Below are 19,019 nucleotides of genomic sequence, written 5' to 3' on the forward strand. Positions count from 1 at the left end.
CTCCAGCCCAGCATTTCTCATGATGTACTCTACATATAAGATAAATAAGCAGGGTAACAATACCCAACCTTGACGTACTCCTTTTCCTATCTGGAACCAATCTGTTGTTCCATGTCCAGTTCTCACTGTTCCTTCCTGACTTGCATACAGGTTTCTCACGAGGCAGATTAGGTAGTCTGGTATTCCCGTCTCTTTCAGAATTTTCCAGCTTATTGTGATCCTCACAGTCAAAGGCTTTGGCATAGTCAATAAAGCAGAAATTGATGTTTTTCTGGAACGCTCTTGCTCTTGAGAATCACCTGGACTGCAAGAAGATCCAACCAGTCCATCCTAAAGGAGACCAGTCCTGGGTGTTCATTGGAAGGACTGATGTTGAGGTTGAAACTCCAATAATTTGGCCACCTGATGCAAAGAGCTGACTCATTAGAAAAGACCCTGATGCTGGGAAAGATTGAGGGCAGGAGAAGGGGACAAGAGAGGATGAGATGGTTGGATGGCATCACCGACTCAATCGACACGGGTTTGGGTAGACTCCGGGAGTTGGTGATGGACAGGAAGGCCTGGCGTGCTGTGGTTCACGGGGTCGCAGAGTCGGACACGACTGAGCGACTGAACTGAACTGATTGCATACTTAATAGACTACTGTATAAGGTACACATAACTTTTACATGCCCTAGGAATTAAGAAAAAAAAAATGTGACTTGCTTTATTCTAGTGGCTTGGACCAAATTCACATCATCGCCAATGCATAACTGTACATCTGATGGGAGTTTTTAAAAATCAGAATAAAGGAATGATAGTTTTATTCTTTTACAGAAAATTATATAATACACTGTGAAAGCAAATGTGTTACTTACCTGCATTAAATCTGTCAAAAACACATTCTTAGAGGATGTATTATTTTTTCCTAAAAAACCTAACGTATTACACAGAATTTGATATCACATAACAAGTGCATCCAGGCCTGGGCTTATTAAATTAAACACAGCTTCCAGGGATGCCCAAACTAAATAAAATCCTCAGAGAGCATAAATGACACAAAACACAGATGCAGGAGAGGTTTGGTGACTTAACTAAGTTAGAAACAAACATTAAAAAACAGACAAACAAACAAAAATACACATCACTGAATCATGATTACTTATAATCAACTTAGGTCTGTAACAGACCCAAATAATGATACTGATAATATGAATGTAAATAAAATTAAAAGCCCATAATTCTTCCCATTAGCCTTCCATAAGGCATTTAACCAATAAAATTTGTGGAGACTCTATCCTGAAAAGCTTTATACATTTTTCTTAGGTGAAGAGTTTCCCATTGATTTTACAATATAAGATTTATGGAACAATGACAAATGTGAAGGAAACCCAAAGTGGAGATTCAATTTTACAAAAGTAAAAACTTATTCTGAGCTTTATTTCAGTTAAAAAGAAATATGAAATCATAAAATAAACAGAAAAACAATTCAGTAGTTTGCTTCAACTGTTTGCTTTATTATGAGCCTCAACTCCTCCAGGAACATACAAACAGTATGAGGGTTAACAAGAGAAGGAATAACAGAAAGATCTCTAAAGGAGACCTGAGGATGACCACACATATTAATCCTGTCACCTTTATTGTGATGGGATTATGTGAAGACAGCCAAGAGAATACGGGCATACTTTGTTTTATTGCACTTTGCAGATTTTTCATTTTTTAAAGAAGAACTGAAGGTTTGTGGCAACTCTGCTTTGAGCAAGCCTACTGGTACCAGCAGTATTGGAGAAGACTCTTTAGAGTCCCTTGGACTGCAAAAAGATCCAACCAGTCCATTCTAATGGAGACAGTCCTGGGTGTTCTTTGGAAGGACTGATGCTAAAGTTGAAACTCCAATACTTTGGCTACCTCATGCGAAGAGTTGACTCACTGGAAAAGACTCTGATGCTGGGAGGGATTGGGGGCAGGAGGAGAAGGGGACAACAGAGGATGAGATGGCTGGATGGCATCACCGACTTGATGGACATGAGTTTGAGTGAACTCCAGGAGTTGGTGATGGACAGGGAGGCCTGGCTGCAATTCATGGGGTCACAAAGAGTTGGACACAACTGAGCAACTGAACTGCACTGCACTGGTACCAGCATTTGGTTACTTCAATTCTCTGTGTTGACAAAGGTCTGTATTCTCAAAGCTATAGTTTTTCTGGTAGTCATATATGGCTGTGAGAGTTAGACGACAAAGAAGGCTGAGTGCCGAAAAGAACTGATGCTTTTGAACTGTGGTGTTGGAGAAGACTCTTGAGAGTCCCTTGGACTGCAAAGAGATCAAACCACTCAATCCTAAAGGAAACCAACCCTGAATATTCATTGGAAGGACTGAGGCTGAAGCTGAAGCTCCAATTCTTTGGCCACCTGATACAAAGAGCCGACACATTAGAAAAGACTCTGGGAAAGACTGAGGGTAGGAAGAGAAGTGGGCAACAGAGGATGAGAAGGTTAGATCGCACCATCAACTCAATGGACATGAGTTTGAGCAAACTCTGGGAGATAGTGAAGGACAGCGAAGCCTGGCGTGCTGCAGTCTACAGAGTCAAAAAGAGTTGGACACGACAAGAGAGTTCCAGAAAAACATCTATTTCTGCTTTATTGACTATGCCAAGGCCTTTGACTGTGTGGAACACAATAAACTGTGGAAAATTCTGAAACAGATGGGCATACCAGACCACCTGACCTGCCTCTTGTGAAATTTGTATGTAGGTCAGGAAGCAACAGTTAGAACTGGACATGGAACAACAGACTGGTTCCAAATAGGAAAAGGAGTACGTCAAGGCTGTATATTGTCACCCTGTTTATTTAACTTATATGCAGAGTACATCATGAGAAATGCTGGGCTAGAAGAAACACAAGCGGGAATCAAGATTGCCGGGAGAAATATCAATAACCTCAGATATGCAGATGACACCACCCTTATGGCAGAAAGTGAAGAGGAACTAAAAAGCCTCTTGATGAAGGTGAAAGAGGAAAGTGAAAAAGTTGGCTTAAAACTCAACATTCAGAAAACAAAGATCATGGCATCTGGTCCCATCACTTCATGGGAATTAGATGGGGAAATAGATGGGGAAACAGTGGAAACAGTGTCAGACTTTATTTTTCGGGGCTCCAAAATCACTGCAGATGGTGACTGCAGCCATGAAATTAAAAGATGCTTACTCCTTGGAAGAAAAGTTATGACCAACCTAGATAGCATATTCAAAAGCAGAGATATTACTTTGCCAACAAAGGTCCATCTAGTCAAGGCTATGGTTTTTCCAGTGGTCATGTATGGATGTGAGAGTTGGACTGTGAAGAAAGCTGAGCGCCGAAGAATTGATGCTTTTGAATTGTGGTGTTGGAGAAGACTCTTGAGAGTCCCTTGGACTGCAAGGAGATCCAACCAGTCCATTCTGAAGGAGATCAGCCCTAGGATTTCTTTGGAAGGAATGATGCTAAAGCTGAAACTCCAGTACTTTGGCCACCTCATGCAAAGAGTTGACTCATTGGAAAAGACTCTGATGCTGGGAGGGATTGGGGGCAGGAGGAGAAGGGGACGACAGAAGATGAGATGGCTGGATGGCATCACTGACTCGATGGACGTGAGCCTGAGTGAACTCTGGGAGTTGGTGATGGACAGGGAGGCCTGGCGTGCTGCGATTCATGGGGTTGCAAAGAGTCGGACACGACTGAGCGACTGAACTGAACTGAACTGAGTGGTTGAACAACAACAAAATTCTCTGTGTTACACTTTGTAAATTCAGGCACTATTTCAAACTTTTTCATTAGTATTATATTTGTTATAGTGATGTGTGATCTGTGATCTTTAATGTTACACTATGACTTGCTGAAGGCTCATATGATGGTTAGCATTTTTTAACAATTAAGTATTTTTAATAAAAGTATGTACTTTTCCAGACATAATACCATTGCACACTTAACAGACTGTAGTTTAGGATAAGCATAACTTTTAAATGCATTGAGAAACCAAAGAATTTTGTGCAACTTTGTTTTACTGCGATATTCACTTTATTGTGGTGGTCTAGAACCAAACCTGAAATATCTTCCAGGTATGCCTGCATGAGACATCTACAAGTACAAGAATCTTTAGTCCATTTATGTATCAATTTATTATCCAGCTGTTTGTGCTCATGTGCATTATCATCAGTCTCCTCTGATATGTTGTCAACATCACCAAAGAAAGAATTTAAGGGGAGAAGAACATCTATAGAAAGGGTGAGTTTCTCCAGTCAAACATTTAAAACACTGGAACAACAAACCAAGCCGTATTTTGAAGTTTGTCTGTTTCAAGGATTTCTCAGCCACTCAAAACAACTAGTTAGTTTTATTTTGGAAATAAATCTTTGAAATAAAGACTATAATGTTATTATGGATTACAAAAATGCCAGATCATATATAGTTATTGTATTCAGAATACCTCCTGCTAAGACTTTGTATTTTGTTCAGTGTTGCTTACACTAAATAGATGATTAAAAGGACATCATTTAGACTAAATGATAAAAAAGTTTACACTATATAAATAATAATATTCTTAGTAATAAGTATTCCTATGATGTTTTATGTTTGGGTCTTCTTCGGTCTCACAAACTAACAGTAAGTTTATTTGGGGTAAGAGCTACATAATCCATTTATTTCCCTGAATTTTCTAAATTTGAAACATTTAATAAATGTTGTATTCCTACCACTTATCACAGACCAGGTACAAATAAAATTCTATTGAAAATGAATAATTTCTTACAATGTATTCAATTGTAGCCTCACTTCAGTCTCAATCCCATTTTCCACCTTGCCAATGGACAAATTATTTTTCTGAAAGCACCAAACTTGTTACTCTCATGGGCTCTATATTGGCATTTGGATAAAATAAAAACTCCTTTTATCAACTGGAAATAGTACTGCAATGAACATTAGGGTACATGTGTATTTTTCAATTATGCTTGTCTCAGTAGTAAGATTATCGGGTTCCATGAAAGTTTTATTCCTACTAATAGCTTTTTAAGGAATCTCCATATGGTTCCATACAGTGGCTGTATAACTAGGATATACAAGCATGTCCTAGATGTTCATTGAAAGATGAAAGGATAAGGAAGTTGTGGTATGTAACATACGATGGAATTTTACTCAGCCATAGAAATGAACACATTTGATTCAGTTCTAGCAAGGTAGATGAACCTAGAGTGTGGTATAGAGGGAAGTCAGAAAAACAAATACTGTATTGCTGTTGTTTAGTCACTTGGCCATGTCCAGCTCTTTGTGAACCCATAGACTGCAGCACGCCAGGCTTCCCTGTCCTTCACTATCTCCCAGAGTTTGCTCAAATTCACGTCCACTGAGTCAACGATGTCATCCAAACAACTCATCCACCATTGCCCACTTTTCCTCCTGCCTTCAATCTTTCCCAGGGTCTTTTCAAATGAGCTGGTTCTTTGTATCAGGTGCCTGAAGTAGTGAGAGGGTAACAGGCAGGAAAGCCAGGGGTCTCCAAATGGAGGAAACAGGCTGCAAGTGTTAAGACTTTTTTTTAATCTCTCTTTTAAGAGGCAGGAGGAAACAAGCTACAAGTGTCAGATTTTTTTCTGCTTCTCTATACAAATATAAAAGAGGGTTTCTCTTAAAATTCTGTCTTGCCAGGAGGACACCCAGTTCCACCTGAACTTAACTTTTCTCAAACCTTGAGCTAACCAATGCGTTTTTCTTATGGAAATGTTTTTCTTAAGCTATGTTAATGAACTATGTATTTACCCTAGACTCTGTCTGTCTTCACATCAGTTCTGCTTAAGACTCAGAACCCATAAGGGCTCAACAAACCAGTATCTTTTACTCATACTTTGTTCTCCTAATCCATGTTAATGAAACTATATGTTTACTTGGAAACCTGCCTTTCTTTAAGATTCATGTCAATCATTTTATGGCCTGGGATGACTCACCTGATGCCAATGCTATCTCTTGTAGCATTGTAACAAGGTTGTAAACGCACCTTGTAGGTGAGGGGCCTGACACCACTCTGAGTTTTGAAACATTTCCTTTCTCTAGTTAGCAGCTTGCTGATAGGTATAAAACATACTGTTAAAGGCTAGCAGGGCACCACTCTTTCTGCCCTCTTTGGATGTCTATGTCAGAAGCTTTCTCTATCTCTTCTACACCTAAATAAAACTTTATTACAACAAAAGTTCTGAGTGGGCAAGCCTTGTCTCTGGCCCCGGATTGAATTCCTCTCCTCTGGAGGCCAAGAATCCCGGCATTTTTAATGGCTCAGCAACAACCTTTCAGTAGTGGAGCTGCAGCATCAGCAGAAGTCCTTACAAGGAATATTCAGGGTTGATTTTCTTTAAGATTAACAGGTTTCATCTCCTTGCAGTCCAAAGGACTCTCGAGAGTCTCCTCCAGCACCACAGTTAGAAAGCATCAATTCTTCATCGCTCAGTCTTGTTTATGGTCCAAACTTCGTATCTGTACATGACTACTGAAAAAACCATAGTTTTGACTAGACTGGACTTTGTCAGCAAAGTGATGTCTCTGCTTTTTAATATGCTGTTTAGGTCTGTCATAGCTTTTCCTCCAAGGAGCAAGTGTCTTTAATATCATGGTTGCAGTCACCATCCACAGTGATTTTGGAGCCCTAGAAAATAAAAGTCTCTCACTGTTTCCATTTTTCCCCATCTATATCCATGAAGTGATGGGACTAGATGCCATGATCTTTGTTTTCTAAATGTTGAGTTCTAAGCCAGTTTTTTTGCTCTCCTCTTTCACTTTCATCAAGAGGCTCTTCAGTTCTTCTTCACTTTCTGCCACAAAGGTGGTATCATCTGCATGTCAGAGGTTATTGATATCTCTCCCGGCAATCTTGATTTCAGCTTGTTATTCACCCAGCCTGGCATTTCTCATGATGTACTCTGCATGTAAGTTAAATGAGCAGGGTGACAATATACAGCCTTGACGTACTCCTTTCCCAATTTGGAATCACTCTGCTATTCCCTGTCTGGTTTTAACTGTTGCTTCTTGACCTTGATACAGGTTTCTCAGGAGGCAGTCAGGTGGTCTGGTATTTCTACCTCTTTAAGAACTTTCCACATTTTGTTGTGATCCACACAGTCAAAGGCTTTGACATAGTCAATAAAGCAGATGTTTTTCTGAAAGTCTCTTGCTTTTTCAATGATCCAACAGACGTTGGCAACTTGATCTCTGGTTCCTCTGCCTTTTCTATATCTAGCTTGAACATCTGGAAGTTCATGGTTCATGTACTGTTGAAGCCTGGCTTGGAGAATTTTGAGCATTACTTTGCTAGCATGTGAGATGAGTGCAATTGTGCAGTAGTTTGAGCATTCTTTGGCATTGCTTTTCTTTGCAGTTGGAATGAAAACTGACCTTTTCCAGTCCTGTGGCCACTGCTGAGTTTTCCAAATTTGCTGGCATATTGAGTGCAGCACTTTCACAGCATCATCTTTTAGGATTTGAAATAGCTCAAATGGAACTCCATCACCTCCACTAGCTTTGTTCGTAGTGGTGCTTCCTAAGGCCCACATGACCTCACATTCCATAATGTCTGGCTCTAGGTGAGTGATCACACCATTGTGGTTATCTGGGTCATGAAGTTCTTTTTTGTATAGTTCTTCTGTATTCTTGCCATCTCTTCTTAATGTCTTCTGTTTCTGTTAGGTCCATACCATTTCTGTCCTTTATTGTGCCCTTCTTTGCATAAAATGTTCTTTCGGTATCTCTAATTTTTTTGAAGAGATCTCTAGTCTTTCCCATTCTATTGCTTTCCTCTATTTTTTTGCACTGATCACTGAAGAAGGTTTTCTTTTCTCTCCTTGCTATTCTTTGGAATTCTGTATTTAAATGGGTATGTCTTTCCTTTTCTCCTTTGCCTTTAGCTTCTCTTTTTTCTCATTTATTTTTAAGGCCTCCTCAGACAATCATTTTGCCTTTTTGCATTTCTTTTTCTTGGGGATGGTCTTGATCACTGCCTCCTATACACTGTCATGAACCTCCATCCATAGTTCTTCAGGTACTCTGTCTATCAGATCTAATCCTTTGAATCTATTTGTCACTTCCACTGTATAATTGTAAGGGATTTGATATGGTGGAAACCAGCAGAATATTGTAAAGCAATTATCCTCCAATTAAAAATAAATTAAAAACAAAACAACAAAAAAAATATTTTAGGACAAAATCCTCCTGATCTGTATCCAGCCTACCACTTCCTTCTGTAGCCTTCTATTTCCATCTCTCCCATACCCTTCGATTCATAGGAACTAATGTTCTTGATGCCTCCAAGCCTGAACATTCAGAGTGCCCTACATTTGGTATACCCTTCCCTCAATACTCCCTCTTTAAACTGTCTAAATGCCACCCACCCTAGGAAACCTCTGCCCATCTCTCATCTTGGTTAGCTGGCCTCTCCACACAATATTCTAGGAAAGAATAAAAATTTGCTTCTCTGAGAACAGTGGTTATCAAGTAGGACAGACAATTCTAATGTAAGTTGGAGGGGGTAATTTCCAGCATTAGGATGATCAATGCAAAGTGTGAATTTTGATAATTTTAGAGTCTGTACAAATATTGGAAATATCTAATTTTTGAATTTGGGGATTTATGAAGGTCACAGGTTATATTCATTGTGAAAATCAAGGGTGTGAAATACCATTATAATGTCCATTTCTTTCTCACATTCCTCTGTAACATGTTAATAACAACAAAGCAAATACAAAACAGTCTACTATAACAATATCCAATAATAATATGTGTTCATAAATATCTGTCCCCTCAGAAATAAGTCTAACACTGATACTCGGTTTTGAGTGTATTATTCATGTCATATATCTTAATTAACTTTAATACCTTTTTCCAAGTGGAATATTTATATTACTAAATTTTGTTGGTATAGGATGTACTCTGTGAGAACTGAAGGATGTCAGACACACAGATCACAGTAGAATTGCTATTCTCAGTTTCAACTTCATTATAAATTAGAAGAGACTCTAGGAGTCAAAAGCAAATAAGTGTAGGAAGTGTTAGTTGCTCAGTCATGCCCAACTCTTTGCAACCCCATGGACTACAGCCCACCAGGCTCCTCTGTCCATGAGATTTCCCAGGCAAGAATACTGGAGTGGGTTGCCATTTCCTTCTCCAGGAGATCTTCCCAACCCAGGGATCGAACCTGGGTCTCCTGCACTGCAGGCATTTTCTTTACCAACTGAGCTACAAGGAAAGTAGGGAAAGAGAAGGATAAAAGGAAATCAAAGAAGCTCTGATTGGGATAGTATAAAGTGAGGTTGGGACAAAAATATCTATAAGTCAGAGAGATTTTAAAAAGCAATAGAGGTTCTCCTGCTAACCTTGTAGACACAAACATGTGAACTGCTAGAGATGGGGTCAAGTGGCAAGGACCTGAGGATCTCTAGGAGCTGAAAGCACTACCCAGGAAATATTAAATGAGAAAGCAATGTATGTCAATCCTATATCCACAAGTAAGTGAATTTTGCTAACCACCATGAGCCTGCAAAAGGACCGCAAACCTCAGACAAGATCATAGACTCAGCTAAAATCTTAATTTCAGTATGTGAGACCTTGATCAGAGATTTCAACTAAGCTACACTTACACTCCTGAACTGTTGAAACTATGAGATAATATATTTGCAATGTTTTAAGCTATTAAACTTTTGGTATTTTGTGAAATAGCATTAGAAAATGAATTCATCATGCTTTAAAAAGCAAGCAAAAAGAAAAAAGCAAATATTGATCTCACATGTCTACTTACAAATCATCTACATTCTACATCCAACATTTGTTTTTCAAACAATGCATTATCTTTTCTTTGTATGCTAATGAGAGATTTCATTTTCATAAAATTTGTACATTCAAAATTTATTATAAAAGCATTTTATCTTTGAGCTTAAATTTAATTCAAAATATATCTGAAAGAGAAAATTAACCCTAAAAATAATTTCCCCAAATCTTTGGAATCATATATTAAAATCTTTTAATTCTAGTAAATCTTTATCATATTTCATGCTTAAAAATAAACATTTAACATAATTATATCTCTTCCAGTATTATGTTAATCACTAAAATATATCATACTAAGAAATATACCACAATGTGAGAGCATACTCACTCACTGTGCTCATTTAATTCTAACCCCAACCACACATTTTCATACAGTGTGTTAATACATAGAGAAAAAAGAGACTAATTTCAGAATCCAAAAAGTCATATGTAATTACATAATAATAATATTAATAATTTCTCCAACATAACAATGTTTTCATAGCTAATTTTGTCAGTCAGTAAACTGGGATAAAGAATTTGATGATATTGTCTATCATGCAGTTAAAGGGCAAAATAAGCTTCAACGTTTTCAGAATACAACAATTAAAAGTTTATCCTGTGCTTTTGTCAAACAGGAAATTTGTGATTAAATAAATTTACAAAATTCAGAATATATGTTTATATTGTCAGTATATTATACTTTTCTTGTATAATTCCAAATAAAGTTTGGTGCTTTAAACAGAAATCTACTTTAAGTTTAGCCTACCTTCCATACTCAAAGTCCCCATTTTAGACTCCAAGAAGTCAAATAATGTGCTTGGTGCTGATGGCCTTGCATTTCCTAGTTCTTCTTCATCTTCAGATCTTATTCGCCCCCTGCCTTTCCCTTTACCTTAAGAAGTAAAGTAAGATGCATACATTATACATGCAAAAACAAAAGGAGAATATACACTAAAATATTATCAGCAGACCTCTTAAGTAAAACTTTATACACATATTTATTTTAATATTTTTCTGTATGATCTATATCCTTTATAACAAAAATGTTTTTAAATGACTATATTAACTAGCACCTTTAATCTTCTAAATGGCCTATCTGGAAATTTGTTCATGTAAATTATGTTTGAAGGAAATAAATCATTTTTATAAGATTTTTCTTTAACCACATTTTTTTAATTTGAAATACAGTTGATTTACAATGTTGTGGTAATCTCTGCTATATAGCAGCTACTTATTTTTTTAAAAGAATATATGATTAGGATTTGAAAAATGACTTATGCTTGACCATACAATAATTTAAAAATAACACTAAATAAAAGTCATGTTCCTGTTAATTATTAAGTGTTTGTAGACTAGTCAGTTATAAAAGTGGCCTAGTTCTAGAAATAGATTAAATAGAGCCAGTTATTTTATATTTTGTCTACTACTCAAAACCTTGTTTTATTAGACCTACTTTATTTTATATAAAGATGAAGACTATGAGACTAAAAATAACCTATATGTCTCTGTGGTTCCAAAATGGGTGCTCCTTCCACTTACCATAAAGGTAAACGAAGTTATAGACTTCACAGCAACAAAACCCAGTTTCTGTCAACAACATACATTTCTCTGAAAAGCAAACAATATTGTCTGGCACATTGATTAATGGATTATACCTCTCAAAGGTGGACCTGTAACAGGTTTCTGTTTATTGCTGTTAAGAAGTACATTCAGTGCTGCTTCTAAGTTGTTGCCATTATCCATGAGAGCTTGCCTTGATGCTTCTTTACTAAAGCCCATTTCTGTTATGTGTCTCAGAGCCTTCTCATCAACCTATAAGCAACAAAGAAAAGTTATGCCGATGGCCAATAAACAAGCAAAGTATAAGTTTTTAAATATATACTGTTTTTTAACTAAAAATTACATCTGATGTTTATGGAAAAATGTAATATTAATATATTATTTGCTTGCTGTTTTTTCATACCAACAGTCAAGAAAAGATCTGTGATATGCAAGGTTGTGCTGTGAGTACTTTCTTTGCACCATTACAAATGCAAAACAAACAAAAAAAGAAATTTTATATGTCACAATAAAGCTTTTGAAAATAAAACAGGCAGTGAAAACTACCTAATGAAAAATTTTCATGGTTAATACTTCTCTGTCCTAAGGAAATACAATTTATATAGCACCTCTTAAAAAATACAAAGTATAAAAAGAAGCTAACAAAATGGTACCATCTCAGTAGCTTGGTTTATTTCCTACTCTCTATTGTTCCAATATTCTGCTTTATATTTATAAGCAATACTATCTATGAAGCTTTGACAGCCTATACCTCAAATTAAAAAAATCTACAGGTACCAGAATCCCATATCTTGAAAAATCTGGACCTGAGTAGAATTAAAGGACAGTTTAAGTAACATAAACATATCCCATGAAGACATTTATCAAACCATAACCAGCTGAGAAATATACAACTAACTTTTGTACTTTTATGAGTTGAGATGGATAGGCTTTAAGATAGTATTTAAGACAGCATGCATGTTGCTCACATCTACTCTCATACCCACATAGGCATCGATAAAGGACTTAAAAAAACAAACAAAAAAAAAACCCTGTTTTTAAAACTCTGACTTTTTTAAAAACTCTGATTTATGCATTCCAAACACAAAATCCTTTTCAAACATAGTAATAGCTATTAATAGGTCAGAGTTACACATAAGAGAAAATTGACATCCCTGTTGTAGATATGCTAAAGTAAATGTAAAAAGGCCTGGACATTAAAACTATAATCCACCCTTCTTATTCAAAACTTATCTAAATGTAAAAAAAAAAAAAAAAAAAATCCTTTCAAAGGCTTTCCCTCTCCCAATTATTTCACAAGTAAATATCTAATTACGAATACTGTCCCTTATATAGAATTTAACCAAAAAACACTCTTAACAATCAATTCATATTCAACCTTGGTATAACTTATTCTACCTTTCTTGTTAACCTGATTGGCAATTAACCAAACTCTCATTCAAGGTGCTGGCAGGTCCATGTTCTGAAAGCTTTAGGAAAAAACCTTCCTTGCCTCTCCTAATTTGTGTTGTTTACTGGCAATTTTTGGCTTTTCTTAGTTTATAGATGCATCATTCCAGTCACACAGCCATCTTCTCACTGTGCGTCTTCATGTCAACTTTTCTCTGTATGTGTCTGCCTCTGTGTCTAAATCTCCCCTCTTTATACAGGTTAAATCAGTGTCATCTTGGCTTAGGGCTCATCCTAATGACCTCTTTTTAACTTGATATTTCTGTAAATATTCTATTTCCAAAGAAAGGCAGTCATACTTTAAGGTACTGGTGGTCAAGACTTCAATCTATCTTGTTAGGGGGTAGGTGGGGTTGGGATGATGGATGGGACACAATTCAACCTGTAAAATCATCTATTGTCAAAAATACTTTAAAGCAACTATCCACTGACACCCCAATGAAGTCTTTTTTTCAATTGCTGAAATTAAAGAACTGAAAACCATGCAACAGGCAAAAGCACTGGGTACCTGATCATCAGAATTTCAAACTGTCTTTTTGATTAGTCTTCATTCTTAAATGACAGTTTTTATGAATAGAATTATAGATGAAGAGTTTTTCTTTCAGTACTTTCAATGTATCACCCTACTGCTTCCTTGCCTTCATAGTTTTTAATGAAAAATTGGCCATTTATTGAGGATCCCTTGTATTTGATGAGTTACTTCTCTCTCAGCACTTTCAAGATATCCTGTCTCTACCTTTCAACAACTAGATTATGTGTCTTGGTGTGTCTCTGCATTTATCCTATAGGAGACCACTGAGCTTCTCAGATTTGTAGATTTCATCAAATTTGGTAATGGGGGGACATTAGTTCCTCAAATATTTTTTCTATCCCTTTTTCTTTTCAATTGAGACTCCTGTAATGTATATCCTGGTATATTTGATGGTGCCTCATAGATCCCTTAGGCTTATTTTTCTTCATGCTTCTCTCTTTCTCATCTTAGACTGGGTAATTTCAATTGCCCTCAATTAAAGCTCAGTAATTCTTTCTTCTGCCTGCTCTTGTCTGATGTTGAACCTAAGAAAATTTTTTATTTCTACTACTATACTTTCTAGTTCAAGAAATTCTATTTTCTTTTTTTATAATTTACCTTTATTGATATATCCTCATATATCATCCATATATTGTTCTCCTGATTTCTTTGAGCTCTTTGTCAATGGTTCCCTTCAGACCTGTATTTCTAAGACAGTTAATTTAAGGTCTTTTTTAAAATAAGTTCAATGCCTGGGTTTCTTCAGGGATAGTTTCTTTCAATTTCTTTCTTTTTCCTATGAATGGGTCATACTTTCTGTTTTTTGGTATGCTTTATAATTTTCTGCTGAGAACTGAAAATTCTGAATACTGTACTGGTGGCAATTTTGGAAATCAAATTCTCCCTCCTCCTCAGAGACTGGTGTTGTTACTTGATGAAGACTGCAGTTATAAGTTTGTTTAGTAACTGTTCCAAACTTTTTTGGTAAGGATTATATTCTTTGTGATCTGTGATCGCTGGAGTCTTTGTTCCATTATCTCCGTAATCAGCCAGTGACCAGCCTCTTTCTTCATCCATCACCACTCTGTATGCTACAAGAGTTTGACTTGACTCCAAAGTTGTAAAATAGTTGCTTCAGACGTTTGTCAGCTTAATAGCTGTTTTGATGGAGTAGACAATTCCTGGAACTTTCCGTTTTGCCATCTTTGTGATAATCACTCCCTTCTTATGCTTTTAATCCTCAAAACAATCCCAAACTGCTAGTTTTTAGTGTTCTATGGCAAGACATTCCCAAAAAATGGTTCTCAATGCACTCAAGTTAAAGCACTTCTTGAGTAAGAGACAATGTCTTTTTCAACTTGTTATATCCACTCGAACCTGAAAGCTGACTTTCTTTTTTTTACAATGAGACGGTCATGTACTCAAGGAAGCAATAGTCTAGCTCTGTTATAAACCCATTCTCCTTAGCTAGTGATTGATTTAGGAACGGATACATAACCTAGTCCTAGTCAATGAACCATAGATGGAATTTACTGGGGATTTCCAAAATTATTTTCTTATCTGATAAAATACCCACACACAGAGAAATGTCCCCTTTCATTCCTGCCTTTGAACTTTCTGCATGAAGATTTAACACACAGAGAATCCTGTAACCCAGAGAAGAAAGCCAAGAAACTAGACCGATGCCTACCAGAGTTCCAACATTGTTATACTGCTTAATTTGCCAATCTTTATAACCATCCAGATCCAGATTTCTTGTTATATGAGATGACAAATCCTAATATTTAAGCTAATCTTAGAACTCTTTAGACAAAATCACCCAAGGTCATTCAAGCTGGAAAGGTAGAGGAAAATGAATTCTGTCAGTTCCCTTATATCTGAAGACACTGTGGCATACCCAGCAATATCTGACTTCCCATTTATCTTAAAAATCTAGTAATATTTTGCAATTGAATCTATAATATACATTTACTGTTTCAACATATTTTCCACAAAGAACAAAACAAAATGACATGACAGATAAAATCTGAGAAAAGATGCAGGAAAGGAGAGGAAAGGGCAGATAACTATGTTTTTGATGCATCATCTTTTAGAATATCATTTCCATTGAATGTTTTCTGTATAATTTGATGACTTTTTATCAGTCCATTCCAAAAGACATCATTCACACATTAGAAAGTTAAGTAAATTTTACTTAAGTAAATTATTTTTCAAGTAATCCAAATTTTCCACGAATTAAATGGAATCCTTAATGAAAGTCTTCTTATACTTGTGACACTGTCTATAATCTACTCAAAAAGTTAGTAGTGGTTCTGAGAATTTAAAAACAAGACTATTAAAGAAAAAAAGACACAAACTTTGTGGTTGGTTCTTCAATCTTACCAGTTCTCTATAGACACCTTCATGTTTTCCCTCTGATTTGTTTGCCTTTTCTTTCTGTAAAATTTCCCTATTTCGGTTACCAGCAGCACTCATGTTGAGATTACTTCTAGCACCACCACCGCCACCTCCAAATGTCTTGGTCTTCAGATAAGAGAAAGATAAAATAAATATAAATAAACAGCATTTTAAAAAGCTCTCAAGTCTAAGTTATGACTAAAAACATATAGCAAAACTGAAGTAGTTAAGTTTCCTAATTATGTTTAACAGGAAAAAAATGAAATGTTAACTAATTCTTTCTAAACAGCTACTAGTCATAATCTCATCTTTCCACAAGTCCAGGTGAGGGAATTCAAAAAATTATATAATTTTTATATCTTCAAGGCAAATCATTAGAATAAACTTAAGTAGACAGCAATATAGAAAATAATCCAAGTATTATGGAGATGAGATGTCAAAAATTATTTCAGTAAAATACTTGACTGATATCATGACATGCGTGTTACAAGTCCAGCTACATGTCAAGGCTTTCTTTAGCAAGGTACCAAACCTATTTAGTAATCAGTTACATTACACCCATGATCCAGTAACAGGAATAATATTCTATATTCTATAATCAAAGAATATAAACAAATAATACAAATTTTAATACTGGATTAAAAGTCTCATTACTGATTTATTATCTATATTAACTGCATAGTATGCTATATCTTGGGGGCTTCCCAGATGATACAAGTGGTAAAGAATCAGCCTGCCAACGCAGGAGAGGCAGGGAAGATCCCTGGGTCAGGAAGATATCCTGGAGAAGGAAATGGCAACCCACTCCAATACTTCCTGCCTGGGAAATCTCATGGGCAGAGGAGCCTGGCAGGCTACAGTCCTTGGGGTCACAAAGAGTCAGACATGACTGACCATGCATACACTGCACCATGCTATACCTTATCAACTATGTATAAAACTTTCAAAGTCCTAGTTCTTATTTTTCTGACTTATTTGAATAATTCTTTCTGTAATGAAACTTGAATTTGATCTCATTTCTGTTTTATCAAAACCACTGTGGAAAGATTAGAACTCTGGTTTAGAAAGACACAAATTCATGACTGAAAAGCACCTCACAGTTGTTATTTGTACAATATCAAATTATGCATCTGGTTATATAATATCTTTACAGTTTTCTAACAAATCTAATAAAAGCAGAAGCCAACATTTGATTTTTATTAGGGATAACTTCTTGCCTAGAAAATCCCATGGATGGAGGAGCCTGGTGGGCTACAGTCCATGGGGTCGCCATGAGTTGGTCACGACTGAGCGACTTCACTTTCACTTTTCACTTTCACATAAAGGAGAAGGAAATGGCAACCCACTCCAGTGTTCTTGCCTGGAGAATCCCAGGGATGGCAGAGCCTGGTGGGCTGCTGTCTATGGGGTCGCACAGAGTCGGACACGACTGAAGCAACTTAGCAGCAGCAGTAATATTTTTAAAGTGTCTTAGAATGATTACAATAAGAAAACATTTCAGATACACATTTAATTAAGACTGAGAAATTAATTTGAATCATATGAAAATACAAAGAAATAAAACCTGAAAAACAGAAAAATGATGTGATATGATCATCAATGGACAACACATAAATATCTCTATTAGGTAGTTGATACACCACAATATTTAAATTTAACTCAAATTAAAATTAAAACCACATCTTCAGAGATTCATTACTGGATTAATTCAATTTTTGTTACCTGCAATCCAGCAAAAAAAAAAAAAAAAAAAATTCAAATGTCGTGATAGTCATTATTTATGTGACCATAGGAAAAATATGAGTTTATATTAATGTGATACAAAGTTTATCAGACTGAGAAACAATGTAGTATAGGTAAGAATACAGACTTCAGTTTAATTCAGTTGCTCAGTCATGTCCGACTCTTTGCAACCCCATGGACTGCAGGGCACCAGGCTTCCATGTCCATCATCAACTCCAGGAGCTTTCTCCAACTCATGTCCATTGAGTGGGTGATGCCATCCAACCATCTCATCCTCTGTCGCCCCTTCTCCTCCTGCCTTCAATCTTCCCCAGAATCAGGGTCTTTTCCAATGAGTCAGGTCTTTGCATCAGGTGGACAAAGTATTGGAGTTTCAGCTTCAGCATCAGTCCTTCCAATGAACATTCAGGACTGATTTCCTTTAGGATGGACTGGTTTGACTTCCTTGCAGTCCAAGGGACTCTCAGGAGTCTTCTCCAATATCACAGTTCAAAAGCATTAATTCTTCAGTGCTCAACTTTCTTTATAGTCCAACTCTCACATCCATACATGACTAATGGAAAAACCATAGTTCTGACTAGATGGACCTTTGTTGACAAAGCAATGTCTCTGCTTTTAACATGCTGTCTAGGTTGGTCATAGCTTTTCTTCCAGGGAGTAAGTGTCTTTTAATGTCATGGCTGCAGTCACCATCTGCAGTGATTTTGGAGCCCAAGAAAATAAAGTCTCTCACTGTTTCCACTATTTCCCCATCTATTTGCCATGAAGTGATGGGACCAGATGCATAATCTTCATTTTCTGAATGTTGAGTTTTAGGCTAACTTTTTCACTTTCCTCTTTCACTTTCATCAAGAGGCTCTTGAGTTGCTCTTCACTTTCTGCCATAAGAGTGGTGTCATCTGCATATCTGAGGTTATTGATATTTCTCCCAGCAATCTTGATCCCAGCTTGTGCTTCATCCAGCTGGCCATTTCTCATGATGTACTCTGCATATAAGTTAAATAAGCAGGGTGACAATATACAGCCTTGACGTAATCCTTTCCCAATTTGGAACCAGTCCGTTGTTCCATGTCCAGTTCTAATTGTTGCTTCTTGACCTGCATTCAGATTTCTGAAGAGGCAGGGAAAGTGGTCTGGTATTCCATCTCTTTCAGAATTTTCTCCAGTTTGTTGTGATCTAGTGGCATAGACTTTGGTATAATCAATAAAGCAGAAGTAGATGTTTTTCTGGTATTCTCTTGCTTTTTCTATGATCCAGTGGATGTGGGCAACTTGATCGCTGGTTCCTCTGCCTTTTCTAAATCCAGGTTGAACATCTGGAAGTTCACAGTTCACGTACTGTTGACCTGGCTTAGAGGATTTTGAGCATTACTTTGCTAGCATGTGAGATGAGTGCAATTGTGCAGATGTCTGAACATTCTTTGGCATTGCCCTTCTTTGGGATTGGAATGAAAACTGACCTTTTCCAGTCCTCTGGCCACTGCTGAGTTTTCCAAATTTGCTGGCATGTTGAGTGCAGCACTTTCACAACATCATCTTTTAGGATTTGAAATAGCTCA

General features: G+C 36.7%; 1 protein-coding gene across 1 annotated transcript in view; it reads right to left on the minus strand.

Moving 5' to 3' along the window:
- Positions 1 to 19,019, minus strand: part of TDRD3 (tudor domain containing 3) — a 215,916-nt gene that overhangs the window by 67,442 nt on the left and 129,455 nt on the right. Inside the window, exons 8-10 of the mRNA XM_055541922.1 lie at positions 15,703 to 15,843; positions 11,456 to 11,612; positions 10,567 to 10,692 (exon numbers count right to left, since the gene is read on the minus strand). Coding sequence (XP_055397897.1) covers positions 10,567 to 10,692; positions 11,456 to 11,612; positions 15,703 to 15,843 — 424 coding nt within the window. The remainder of the gene's footprint in view (positions 1 to 10,566; positions 10,693 to 11,455; positions 11,613 to 15,702; positions 15,844 to 19,019) is intronic.

The sequence above is a fragment of the Bubalus kerabau genome, chromosome 12 (assembly GCF_029407905.1).
Source record: "Bubalus kerabau isolate K-KA32 ecotype Philippines breed swamp buffalo chromosome 12, PCC_UOA_SB_1v2, whole genome shotgun sequence".
In the NCBI taxonomy this organism is placed as follows: Eukaryota; Metazoa; Chordata; class Mammalia; order Artiodactyla; family Bovidae; genus Bubalus; species Bubalus kerabau.